The sequence below is a fragment of the Gasterosteus aculeatus genome, chromosome 3 (assembly GCF_964276395.1).
Source record: "Gasterosteus aculeatus chromosome 3, fGasAcu3.hap1.1, whole genome shotgun sequence".
NCBI classification, from domain to species: domain Eukaryota; kingdom Metazoa; phylum Chordata; class Actinopteri; order Perciformes; family Gasterosteidae; genus Gasterosteus; species Gasterosteus aculeatus.
Genome location: NC_135690.1, coordinates 10,718,347 through 10,732,475, shown reverse-complemented (window position 1 = coordinate 10,732,475; position 14,129 = coordinate 10,718,347). Strand labels below are relative to the sequence as shown.

At 40.6% G+C, this 14,129-nt stretch overlaps 2 protein-coding genes across 2 annotated transcripts; both read right to left on the bottom strand.

Moving 5' to 3' along the window:
* Positions 1-22: 22 nt before the first annotated feature.
* Positions 23-10,226, bottom strand: scp2a (sterol carrier protein 2a). The gene is made up of 16 exons (XM_040170486.2): positions 9,910-10,226; positions 8,742-8,793; positions 8,545-8,616; positions 8,094-8,225; positions 7,796-7,860; positions 7,227-7,353; positions 7,056-7,119; positions 6,877-6,963; positions 6,557-6,707; positions 5,856-6,003; positions 5,565-5,672; positions 3,770-3,923; positions 3,372-3,465; positions 2,606-2,735; positions 1,115-1,194; positions 23-558 (listed from the first exon to the last, which is right to left on the bottom strand). The coding sequence occupies exons 1-16, from the start codon at positions 9,961-9,963 to the stop codon at positions 463-465; spliced, it is 1,614 nt and encodes a 537-aa protein (XP_040026420.1). The 5' UTR covers positions 9,964-10,226; the 3' UTR covers positions 23-462.
* Positions 10,227-11,066: 840 nt separating this feature from the next.
* czib (CXXC motif containing zinc binding protein) lies at positions 11,067-14,091 on the bottom strand. Its single transcript, XM_040170493.2, has 8 exons — positions 13,964-14,091; positions 13,792-13,875; positions 13,503-13,559; positions 13,318-13,399; positions 13,195-13,226; positions 12,863-12,940; positions 12,352-12,417; positions 11,067-11,373 (listed from the first exon to the last, which is right to left on the bottom strand). The coding sequence occupies exons 1-8, from the start codon at positions 13,967-13,969 to the stop codon at positions 11,296-11,298; spliced, it is 483 nt and encodes a 160-aa protein (XP_040026427.2). The 5' UTR covers positions 13,970-14,091; the 3' UTR covers positions 11,067-11,295.
* Positions 14,092-14,129: the final 38 nt, after the last annotated feature.

The window sequence follows — 14,129 nt, the reverse complement described above, 5'->3', positions numbered from 1 at the left end:
CTTTAAGAAGAACAAAACACAGTTTTAGTTTTTTTAATTCTCGTTTTAATTAATATAATAATATTTGCTAGGATTTACAGACTTGTATTAAATACAAAATGATCTATCAAAAGGGTCGAGACCACAATCGGCTTTGAACCACAATCTTAATTCCACAGAGGGAAATTAAGGCACATTAAGGACGATTAATAAAAAAGCATATTAGAGACTATGGATGTTTCAGAAATGATAGAAGACTTTAAGAGAACTGAAGCAACATAACATGATATTTAACTGTATTCTACAGTGAGTGTTCTGATTTAAAGTCATCTGCTTTAATTAAAACATTATAGATCTCCTCTAAAGATCAGATGACCGTTTTCCTTGTGCTTGTCGATGACCAAATGCAAACGGAGGAATTAAGTATTCCGACAAACGTGTCGTTGAAGTGCTGCAGAGACGACACAAGGTGCGCTCAGGGTCTCACAGCTTGGCCTTCCCCGGAGTAACCTGCAGGTTCTGCAGCTTCATGGCCAAGCCCATGTTCCCAGTGATCTTCAGTTTCCCTTTGAAGAAAGCCTGCAGACAGCAGTTAAAAAAAAGCAATTGGATTAACAACTCAGATTACAATTTTAATAAAAACATTAGATAAATCTAACGGATTTTGGAAATATGTGTTTTTAAATGAGCCGCTATAAAATGCCAAAAATTGCGTCTCAAGGGAAGACGCCTTTTTGGCGCGTTAAGCTGTCCACTGAATCAGTGCTCACATCCTCCTGCAGTGTCTCTGATCTGGGCGGCAGAAAATAGATCAGAGCAGAGGCTAAAGCTTTGGACTTAACAGTTAATTTCCCTGTGTTGACATTCTTTACTGCTCTTTATCCACAAGCTCTGAGCCTCTAGATTTCGGTCGGAAAATATACCACAACATGTATTTTCATGTATATATTCATCATCACTATCACGTTGATGTAAGCAGCGTTTCATCTATACACCCATTTATGTTTTTTCCTGCACCGGCACCTAATTGCCAGTTGTTCCTAGATGGATCCCGTCCCGTACATTTTTCTTATTATCATTACTAAATGAACCTCTGGCGAGCACAGATGGTGGTGGTTAATTTGTTACTACATACCATTTGTGGGTTCAACTTTCCCGTCATCAGTTCCAGAAGATCCTGGTCACTCATGGTTAAAGTGCAGTCTGCTTTTTTGCCTACAACAAAAATAAATTTAAAAAAGGCTTTTCCACCACCGCAAAATGTCAAATGAGTCCCAAATTTTTTTTTTAAATCATACTGTTCCAAAATACAAAAAATAACCGTTTAAGGAAGAGAGACACAGGAGGAGAAGGTTAGTCATCATTGTAACGATGGAATATAAAAGCACTTAAGACTACACTTCTCATTTGGATGAAACTTCCATTTGTATAAAAATATCTTGCGAGCTCCACTTCAAGTCCATTTCTTCTACTGAAGAAACAACCCAAAGAGCAATGTGATGAGTGGCCTTGTTCTGAGGCCTTTGGGAAACAAAAGTGTATGAATCAAGCTCTCAGCTCGTAGCAGCAGCGGCGTACAGCAGTCACCATGGCGCCGAAGGCAGAAAAGCTGCATGTTTGAGCGATGATGGTTATGTAGCAATACGCTTGTGGCCTCTGAAAGTGTAATTAGGTGAACACATGGATTTTTTTTATCCTTGCAGAAACCACATGTGTATTTGTGGTACGGACAGCTTATCGTCCATGCAAACCTCAGTCAAACAGCCCATAGAATACATTAAATAAATGCCGACACCAGGTTCAGGTGACCTCGTTACCTCGGCCAGCCAAGGTTTTGCTAGTTGGTTTGTCTGCAGCATTACAGGAAAACTAGAGAGCTGCTTTTCACGGAGCCTGGTGGTTGGGTGCAGAATGGTCCGTTAGCGGTTCCCAATCTCATTTATCACTTGTGTAAACAAGTGTGTGTGTGTGTGTGTGTGTAAATTCCTAAAGTGTTAATAACAAAAAGTCTCATTCGGCATGACTCTGGCATATAGACAATTCATCAAAAAGCTTCACGCGTCAGAGAGATTAAAAGTAAGATTGGGCTTTTATGGGTGGTACTCTTTTTTTTAAATCTAATTATATTCAGGTTTTGATGTCTTCTGCAGCCGTTTTAAAAGTCTTTAGATCCAAAGACATTCAAACAGATCATTTTTGTGAGGGAAATTAGGTTGAAAATGTCAACTGCTTTGAATCCTTCACTGGCGAGTGTTACTGGACTGTGGAGTTGCAGCTCTTTTAAAAAAATCAAAGCAACCTCTCACATCTTAACCCAAGCACCAAATCAATAGCAACCTTTCAGTTGTATTTTTAAACCATGATTTATCTGAGGGGATTGAACAGATTTCCTTTTTTGAACTTCAAAGACAAAGTGTCAAATGAAGAAAGTGGTACAATCCGATTTCTTTTTACACAAACCATCTATGAGAGACATCATACATGAATAGTGTAGATTCTATACACTATTCATGTATGATGTCTCTTTAAGGAACAAATTCATGTTCGTTTACAAAGGCAGATTTTAGCCCACATGTGAGAACTAACACATATTTAATCTTGACAACACCTCCGCCGACATACACACCTGGGTCCGTGGTGACGGAACCTTTGCCATTTTTTACATCGACAACCCAAGTCCCCTCTTTCCCTTCCGGTCCATCCTTCACTTTGAAGGCAAACACTCCACCAATCTTCTTAACAAGCTGCTCTCCTTCCTGCAGGGAATTTACAAAGTCAGGATCAGTCAGATTAAAACTATATATTGATTGTGTCGAACGGCTGCTTGTCCACAATGCAATGCAGCCAATTGTGTACAGCGTTATAAAATATTCTCAACATGCTTTCAGACTTGTTTTACGCAATAAAGTATGCCGGGCTTTCTGGATCTGCTCGAACAATATTATCATTCTGAAATATGCTCCTTATTGGGGCAAAACTTGTCTGTCACATATGACTGAAATGTGACAGAAAAAAAGTCTGTCAAAAACACCAAAATCTCCAATCTATTCCAGACACCGTCGCTAAATGTTGCAAAACCACCCACATGTAAGACTACTGCGGGTAACAGCGTCCCAAAGGTCGCATGAGGTCACCTCAGCTCCTGATGAATCTGACCAACGCTTGCAAACACCAATCGAACTAAACCTTTGTTTTTGTTCACAGCCACGGATTCTAATAATCCCCCAGTGAGCAGAGCAACGATTACTCAACGCAACACTGGAAATTGCGAGATTGGACTGAGGTTTGGAGATGCCGAACCAAGAGCATTAGCAAAAGGTCAAACCAATGTTATCTAGTTAGTTAGTTCAAGGTGTGAGGGTGCTTTGGGTTGTAACCGGGTGCCATTATACCTCCTGTAGACGTTTTTCCATCTCTTTAAATACAGGATACGCCTTGAATCCCTCCAGACTGGCTGAGCTGGTGGGAACTGCACCTACGCGGGAACTGTGGAAAGCAAAAAAAAGAAAATCGTTTAAACTGTTCTGTAAGTTTCTATCTATATGTTATATTGCAGAATGAGAGCCGCGGATGAAGCAGCACAGTGCCTCTACAACCGAAATCACAAATTTCGCGCTGTAATTGTTAAATAATATAGAAGCGGATGTGCAAAGCCTTCTGCCTCCGGCGTACTAACCAGTAGCGGCAGATCATCGCTCTGTTTGACACTGCAAAAATGAATTCCGCCAAATGAATAGTACATAATAAAATGAATCAAAAATAATAAAATCGCTGGAAACTACTTCCTGACCTGGACTGCTGAGGAAATCCCAGCCTGTAGAGAGCAACGACGACGGCGCCTCCTAAGCCAATGTTGTGTTGCAAGGCCACCTTTGCCCCCGGGACCTGCCTCCTGTCAGCCTGCCCGCGGAGCTGCCAGCACAGCTCTGCACACTGGGCCAGACCTGATGACAAGGAGGCACAGAAGGTAATTTGACTCAGTGAGCGAGCTCTGGTGTCAACGGACATTGCCGCTGTGGGTGATTGAAGCTGTAAACGGGTGAAAACGTGTCATCACAAGCCAAATGGAGAGGATTTAGACTCTGAAATGTAATTACTGGAAAGAAAATGCATTAGTGGGGGTATTGCAATTTATTTCATGACGTATTTGCTGGAAAACATAAATACCAATTTTACTATTTGACTACAAAGGAAGCAAAGTGCTGTCTCAAAGCAGGTGTGTGACTGGCGAGGCTCATTCCTTCACATGCCACATCTCATTGCGGGCAATTCACTTTTGCCACTGGATACCGACGACTCAGAATATCGAGTTGCTGTAAATTCATTTCTCTCTTGAGAACGATGCTAAAAGACAAACAATACGGACACAATCCGCATCATGTCTCGGACCCCCCGTGAAGTGACACTAGAGCATTCTAATAAGCATCTTTACTGAGAGGGTTGACAAGTTGACTTGTCATCTAACAATTCCTTAATCTCAGGAGGACAGCTCCTGCGCAAGCGTTACAGCTTAGCATTTCATCCCTTCGCTTAATGAGCTTTTGCATTTCTCGATTATGCAAATAAGCTAAAGGGCTAAAGGGTAAAGACTTCTTCACGGTTCATCTCTTACATTCAGCGGCACTCTTAATCCTCTTCACCCGGATTTGTTAATGCTGCTGCCAAATGGAGAATATATCGCATGCTTGGCTATTTAGCTAAATAAAAAGGGCCTCTGTATCCTCCCTTACAGATTCCTTATACATGAAGAAAAGGCAAGTTCAGAAAGATTCATCCAGAAAATTGTCCTAAAGAAAGGAAACAAGCCTTTTAACTTGGTGGTAATTTACCATATACATATATGTCCTTGCATGTCATTTCGACATGTGAAAGGAGGAAGTTGGGTCTTTGCACCAGTGAGTGAATCCGCACCGTGTGTCTCCCGAGGTGAGAGGTGACAATGAAGATTAGGAGCAACACCATGGATCAGAGGGAGCTTAGCGCTGATTGGGGCACTCGCACACGGGGGGGGGGGTGACCCGTTATATAGAGGGAGTATCAATGAGATGGAAGGTAATGCGGAAATAAAGAGGTAGAGGGAGTGGTGCTTGAGATCATGAGGTATGAGGAATGGGGCCAAAGAGAGAGCGATCAATTTTAATTTGAAATGAAAGACAAGAGGAGAATAGAGCTGCGTTGTGGCCCAGTGTCAGTGTGTGCATATTTTAGAGCACACAAACTTCTTAAGCATGCAACAGAATGTGTAAGACAAATGTTGGAGCGTCCGCTGCAGTATTTAGAGTTTAACATGAGAGATTAGCGTGAAGGCTTGCCTAAGCCACACTCGGCTGCCCTCTCACATGCAGGCTGCATCACTGAGTGACACACGCCACCTAGTGGCCACGGTGGGTTGTTTGACAAAGTCTAATCCCAATCAACACAACTTTTTATACTTTGTGCATGTTAATCCGCTGCGCCAGCAAAAGATAGAAATAAACATTTGCTCAAAAAGCTTTGCTCCAAATCTGGCATCTTCACTCCCTGCGTCATGTTTTGTCCTCCTTTATGGCAACAGTCTTTCGTCAAGAGGCATCAGCTTGATTTACCTGTGGCACCGAGAGGATGTCCTTTAGAGATTAGACCTCCACTGGGGTTGACCACGAACTTGCCTCCGTACGTGTTGTCCCCTCTGTCAATCAGCTGTCCTGCTTTACCTGGTTGTAAAAGAAAACATAGTAAAACAGTGTGAAATTCACAATACGTGTTAATATGATATAAAAAATCCATGCATTGTATTACCAACTAACAAACCTTTGTTTAAATGTAGTATTGTGAAAAATGGGAATTGGTGCATACAATCATAAGTGAAGACAAAGGTTTCAGAGCGGCGGTCTCACCCTCTGCACACAGTCCCAGAGCCTCATACGTGATGAGCTCGTTGGCTGAGAAACAGTCGTGCAGCTCAACCACATCGACGTCACTGGGCGTCAGACCTGAAGCTTCGTAACACTTCTTGGCCGCCGCCCGTGACATGTCATAACCCACCTAAAGCGAGGGGACAAAATAAAACATTTTAGGAACAAAGCTAAGGATGCATCAAGGGTTTTCTTTCAGGTCCACATAATGATTGTTGAAGCAATTGATTTACTGATGGAATTTAGAATGTATTCATAAGGAGTATTGTTTAATTATTTAGATTAGATTGTATGATATAGTAAGCGTTTTCTATTGAAATAGTATGTTTGGTTTAATCTTACTTAAATCTTACTTGGTTTGTTTGTTTTTTGCTAACTAGTAGGGTAATACTGTGGACACCTGGAGGTTATTTATGAGAGCAGTTTTACGACCAAGATGTACCAGGGTGTTTTTTTCTACTTGTGTTTGCTTCAGCAACACTATCAAAATAATTTTTGCTTAGTATTCAAAAATGCAATATTTTATATTTTACCCCATCGTTGGCTCTAACGCAGCTAAATCTGTTGTCCACCTTAACAAAGTACAATTCAACTTTAAAAATGTAGTCAAATGTAGATCCAGACAAGGGGGGGAACGTCAGAGACGGTGTGTCGTCGTGAGACACTTTGCTAATGATTCCTACCATCTTAATGCAGCTGTTCTCCTCAAACGTGGAAGCGAGGTCAGTCACCATCTCTTGGGCCACGATCTCCACCGCCTGCTTCTCCAGGTGGTGTTTCCTGACGAAGGCCTCGCTGGCCAGCACCGCTGCTCCGGCGCCGTCTGATGTCGGGCTGATGAGAGGAGAAGAAGAGTGGGACAAGTTGACGAGTTAATGTGAGGAGCAACAACTCTTTGATCAAATGTACGAAGCTGCTGTTTTGACAGTTACACTCCAGTCGGGATGATACATTTTATTATCAAGAGATAACGACATTAACTGTAAATCAGCGACGCTCTTACCAACACTGCAGTAGAGTGAGGAAGTCAAAGACTTTCCGGGAGTTAATCACCTGCTCCAGGCTGTACTCATCCCGGAACTGGGAGTACCTGCATGAAAGTACACACACACACACAAATTAACTAGACATTCAAGGACCGTTTTGATGCAAAAATAGTTCTTCAGGTTAACCTTGTCTTACGGGTTGTTGGTGGAATGCTTGTGGTTTTTCCAGGCAATTTTGGCAAAATGTTCCGGTTTTGTGCCTGTGGGAAATTCAAACATAGACACAAACGTTTACTGTGTATGATATGTTAAAACCATGGATTCAACGCCGTATACATCCAGCGTGAGATGTTGTTGTAGCGTGTACCATATTTCTCCATGTGCTCCCTGCCGGCGTTACCGAACATCTGTGCTGCTGCTGGAGCTGCCACCATCCCGTAGCGGTTGATCATCACCTCCATGTGCTTGTCCATTGGATTGGTCCTGTCCATAAACTAAAAGAAAGTACTTCTCAAATAACGTTTTAATTGGATTTTTTTTTTTTAAGTAGAGAATTATGGTAAAATCTGGAGAAGATTTGCATTAATACACCAACAAGCCTCAACTTCTAGAATGTTTAGAAATTACAGTATGCAAAAAGACAAATAGGCCAAAAACATCTGCCATGAACTGGCCCATCAATACTGGAAATATATTTAAATAACTTATGTTCCTGTTAATGAGCCAAGAAGCTAATTTTCATTCATCCATGGCCAGATTTTACAATGCACTGCAGCTACAGCTATATTTGTTGAGTCTGCTGTAATATTGTTTTTATTATTATTATTATGTATTAATGACTATGATATCGGGACGTGTGTTTGTTTTTTTAAATCTCTAATAATCTATTTTCTACATCTGATGCAACAACACAATGCACATGTTTTTTTTCAATACCTTTGCAGACAAAGAGCCCTTCTCCATCCTCTCAAACCCGAGGGCAAGGGCACATTCAGCAAGACCTGCAAGACGAGATGGGAAGTGCAGAGTTTAAAGTTTCAGTTTTATACTTCATAATGGACAAACGCTGCATAAATTGGTAAAAGACGTTTCTGTGGATATTGCAATGCTTTTCTCCTGGTGTGAACACGAGTAATTAGACTACAATGAAACCATGTGACCTCTCTACAGCCTCCTTATTAGAAGTATGGGTTTTGGGTGGTTTATCGCTTTCAAGGCATCCTGCTGTGCTCACCTCCCCTGACCAGCTGGCGAGCCATGAAGAGAGCCGTAGAGCCCGTGGAGCAGTTGTTGTTCACGTTGATGATGGGGATCCCGGTCAGGCCGAGGCCGTGGTAAATTGCCCTCTGCCCACACGTGGAGTCGCCTGAGGGATGGAGATAGAATAAATTATGTTATTTCGTATGTGTTACACTGGGTGGTTGATGTTTTGTTTTTTTTAAGTTGATAACTTTTCTTATTTAGGGGGGAGGGGGGGCATATATTTGTATAATGTATTTTACATTTTTATTATAATCAATATTTCCTTTGATTTTATTTCATGAACAAAAGTATGTTCCTTTAAATTGTATTTTAAAGTACATAGGACGATACAAGAGTGTACTGACAAAATTAGTAGTATTGTGATGTAAAAAAATTGTTCTTGGAGAACATGAAAAATGTAAACAATAAGGGTCTAGTTTTACCATAGACGTATCCAACACAGGCTTGTTCAATGGCAGAATATGGGACTCCTGCGTCTGCTAGAGCCTTTTGACCTAAAATAGGATGTAGACATACAGTAATAAACTCATTTTGTTACATGGTTTGCACCAGGTTCCATTTCCCAGATATGGTATCTTTTGATTGTCTGAACAAGGTCCATAATCCAAAGGATAAGCACCTGCTTCCTTGGCCATATCAGGATAATCATAGTTGCCTCCTGGCTTTTCAAACTGCAGCAAAGTACAGAAAAGTATGTAAATCAACATATAAATTCACATCCATGTTCTTATTAAAGTATAGTATACATGCAACAGAATAGTCACAGTGAAAATCGGCATAAGATGAAACGTCAGTGAGTCACACTAATCAATAGGTATTTCAAAAGTTGTGATAAACGTAACATGAAAAATAGAGGTCTTCACCATTAAGTCATGGTCAATTGATAAAACCACAAAAAAACATCTGCAGATTAAATTATTTTCTTATTTAGGGGGAGGGGGGCATATATTTGTATAATGTATTTTACATTTTTATTATAATCAATATTTCCTTTTTGAGAACTTAAATATAGACCTATAAAAAAGGCCATAAAGCACTGAAGCAAAACTGTTCACATTAAGAATCCCAGTGAAACTAAACAAACCGAATCGTTTTAATGTAAACATTGTAAAAAAAATCCAGCTCCCTTCATGCATTGACTAAATCTTACTAAATTATTAGTTACGAGGGAGGCAAATTATGATCCGTATTTCCCTGCTTCCGATTGGCTTTCTAGCTCACTACGGTTGGCTTGTGAGCCAATCAGATGTTGAGGGGGGCGTGTCCCAACATCACCATCCTACGAAATAAATCGGTGACCCTTTGCACAGTTTGTAACTGTTGGCCATGAACTATGGACTTGAAATAGGGACATTAGATAGGGTGCAAAGTTGAGCAGTCAACGCAGACAAGTTGCTACCTAACGTATCTCAAGAAAAGCAACAATTACACAAGAAGCGTAAAGCTAAATAACCTACATTTCCAATTAAACTGCAACTGTGCAACAGTGTTTGGGCTAATCTAGCTAATGCTAGCTAATATTAACTTTGTGTCAGTTGTGACACCAAGACACGAGACTAATTGAAACGCTATGTGCACAATTAAATGTTCACTACGCGGTGGTCTGTTGGATAACATTCACAAAAACATGTTAAAAGGGGAACATGTCCAATGCACTTAAATCTGCAGTTAGCCAACTATGCTAGCCTAACTATGCTAGCCTCAAGTCTCGCTGTACATTTGGGTCATTCGCGTTCGTCTCACCCACTGACACACTACGAGTGTTAACTAACTAACGTTGAGACTACCTTGGTCATGCCCACGCCGATGACGAACACCCGGTTCATCTTTGAAGGTGCCATGATGGTCTCTTCTGCTCAGCTGGTCCACACTGAGGCAGACAGGTCCGTGCAGAGGGGGGGAGGACACCCCGCAGATCCGCCTCTGTAGCAAAGATCGTCTGTAGACATCAGACGACACCCTCGGATGAATAAAAAAAAATAAAAATGATCATCTGGTCACGGTGAGGCGATAAATCTTACTCGACACGGGTGTGAAATCATTAAACATTTAATTAAATTAAACGTCATAATGACATTTATTGAATCGTACTCGCGAGCAGGAGACACATTGACACACGTGCGAAGTCATGGATCGAGGCTGCTTAAAGGTCTTTGAATATAAACATACTAAAACCGGGGGGGGTCCTCTGGGAAAAATCCAACTTTGATAATAAACATTGACGCACAATCCTCTGGGTTATCAGATGACCCAGAACACAATGTGCCTTTGAGTGAGAGAACACAGACCGTCTGTCGTATAACTGATATTGACTAAGGTGAAACATTATTGCAGCTTTTACAAACAATCCACTTATTTATAATTAATTGCAGTAAGGTTTGGATTGCAGAGGTTTTGTGAAAACAATTTAGCAGTCCGTGGCAGGGATTTATTTTGTCATTTTTCATAAGCACTTGCACATATACATATATGATACTGGTGTACTATAGACGAGCCAATTAAAGGTGCAATATGTTGTAGTATTTAGAACACTCAAACAAATGGTCAAACAAATGGTTAACAGTAATTTGATTACAGTGTGGTCGTCAACTAATAGTGTCCTAAAGTGCAGTGTTGCATTTTTAATTCAATTTTATTGAGGTAAAGTCTATTATGTGATACCATCCACTCCCCATTGCTGTATTTTGACAGCAATTTCTAGACAGTTTGCAACACTTTGAAATGCTGACAGAGTGAGAGATCGTACATATCTCATCCTTTGTCTCTTTGATTGACAGCTGAAACCTGTCAATCATCTCGCGGTGCACCCGGGACATCATTGCTCAGTCCAGCTTCATTGAGTGGATTTTGGTTTACTGTCAAACACACCTGTAATAAATGGTTCTGGACGTAGTTTAATCCTCTCACAGGTTGGTGTGGTGCTTTGAAAGAACCCGAGTCAAAATGTTCTCCTTTCGATTTTATTGAGTCAGTGAAAAAATCCTCGAACATATTGATTAATTCATGACTTGTATGAACAACTTGTGGTTTTTAGTCCACACCCGTTAAAAGTTTATCATCATTCCTAACCTCACCACCTCACCATCTGATGCATCCTTGACTTTGGCGAGAAACAAGGACGCTTGCCACTAGTGTTTATTCGTCCGCCTCTGAAGCTCATCACATAACGACAATCAGCACTTGATGAACTGGTGTGTGACATCAAATATTCCCACAGACTCCTTGACTTCCTCATCGTAGTCTGTCCAGTCCTGAAATTTACAAAATGTGGGTCAGTCAAGTAAGTAAGTAACTACTGGTATTACACTTGATACAAAAAAATGATTTACAACGGTGCAGTATAAAAGGAAGCCGGCAAAGGCTGAGTGACAAGTTCTTCCATTTTAAATAGACAAGTCTAACAAATGTATAGAATTCAGGTAGGCAGGTAGCAGGATACACATGTACCCAAATAATACACACACACAATATATTTAAAATATCAACGTTCATAAATGTAATAAGATAATTAGTGTGGTACATTTTGGTGTAAAAGGCAAACCGTCCTTCAGTGTATCTTCTAAATATATTTGTTATATTATATAATCAATATAAAAATATCCAATTCTAAATATTGATGAATTTGAGTCAACTCTAGGGAAGGTTCAAAATATTTTACTTTAATAAAAACGTTATTCTTGATTTCTGAGAGAACGTGTGTGTGTGTGTATATATATATATATAATATATATATACATATATACACACACACACACACACACACACACACACACACTTTTTTTTAAATAAGCAGAATGTTTGGTACGTGAGTCTGGAACCCACATGAACTATTGTAGCTGAGCAATTTATCAAAAGGGTGTAAAATGAACAAATACATCATTGCCATATGAACAATTAAAAGAGATCGTAAACAAAAGACACAGAAAGATGGGAGACTAAATCAAACCTACGTGTCGAATAAGCAGAGATACACAACGACATAATGAATGGAAATATTTGATTTACTGGAAAGATCTGAAAACAATACCTAATGCCGGATAGCTGTACTGCAGATTATCACATTTGTATATTTTGAATTGTCACCCGTCGCCTGAATTTTGTGTTTCCTTGACATAAATGCTCTTTCACGATCAGCGCGTACATCGTTTTTTCCTCAGAATGCAGGACATTAAGCGTATGAAGCACACTGCTTTTTAAACCTTGACTTCTGCCCCGTCCAATACACTTACTTTTTCTTGCAGGTTAATTTCAGGAAACTGTGTTCCAGACTCTGCTCCTTGTGCAGAGAAGCCGGCCTGTGGTGGGATTAAAGACAATTTGAGGGGAGTCACATGGTCATTTTATATTGTGCCATATGAGGAGTTTGGTATGTCTGATTAAGGAGCGTATCTACTTCTTTCAACAGCAAATACCTTGACTTGGCTGGAAGAACAGCAGAATCTAATCAACGGAATCGGTTCATCCTATTAGGTGCATCAATTACGGTAAATGCACTGGTGAGTCACTGAGTCGCTAAGAATCCCTGAATGGAACATAGCAATTGTATTTGGCAGCCCTAAGTGTAAAAAAGGTATACATTCGATGTCAATACATTTTACGGCTGAATTGAATTGACCCGCTTCATTTCCAGGCTCCTGATGTGATGACGTCATTGTTGATGTTATTAGTAAAACCTCGGCTTCCTTTACCAGTTAAAACGATGGTGACGAAATGAAAACTCGCATGCGCTCAAAGACTCACTTGCGGTTGGAAGTCAATGGGCTCCAGACCCCGACACTCAAACTGCACCATTGTCTTGAAGCTTTCGCTGTCCTCTGCCTTCAACGCAGCGACGGGTGAAAACCGTAGTAGAAAAAGAAACAAAGTTCATAGTTTATGAGACAGCTGGACGATTTTAAAAATGTTTTCAAATTGTCAGTCAATAACCTGTATAAATATCGAAACAGGCTTGGCCTTCTTTAATCATTCAGCCTCTTTTGTTCATAGTCCAAGTCAGAATACTAGTGTGCATTAAGGTTGTACTGCAGAATGAGTGATGAAGTTACATGTTGACATACGAGAAGTTTGCTTACATTATACGGTTTGATTGTGTCTCCCAGGATATCTGTGAGAAACGGTTTAACACGTTAATACTTCCACCAGGTCTTTTAGCTCATTAGAAGTAGAAAGTGAGTGAAATGGTGCGACACTCGTACCAATAGAATTTTCCCTGGAACAAAGTTTACACTTCTGCACCATGCTGGCGCTGCTTCTTCCTCCTTTCAGTGGCACACTCTCCTATGGGACGGATTAAAACGTTTAAAAAAAGGTCGTACACTGTGTTATTGACAATGTTGGCAAAATGTTCCAAACTGCACTTGACACAAATGTTTTTTTTTACCTCAAGGTTTACATACTGCCATTTATCTGGGATCTCTCCACAGTTTCCACACTTCAGCTTCAAGTTGAGGAGAAATTATGGAGAAGGAAAAAAAAGCATTGCTTGTGTAAATGAGACGGAAGGTGAGAGAGGCTGTAACGCATCGTGAGCACGGCTGAACCGTGGGGAGTGAGTTTATTCTTAATTAGTTATTACGTTTCCATGGGGCAACGGGTATGAAACAGTTATGAGCGCTCCACATGACTGCAGGGCTAAACAGCTAGCATGCTAGCATCGACACGCATCCTACCTTCAGGAACCAGCGGAAATCGTCGCCCGATGGTCTGACATTAGTGACATTTTCCAGAGTGGCTTTAAACTGAAGTCCGAATTTCTAAAAGAATAAGAGAAGTCATAATTCCTCGGAATTACCAAAACGTGCATTACTATTTACATCGGAAACACACGGCAGGGACACGTACCACCATCTTGACGCGTCGCCGCTGACGTTCCCTGCGGCCTTCAGGTACTCCTCGTAAAATATAGCTTCTAACTCTTAAACGACTTTTTATTCAACTTTGTAGAAATCTAGACGCACAGCTTTGCTTTGGTAATAATGTTGATGGGAATGAATTTTGGGAACAAGTA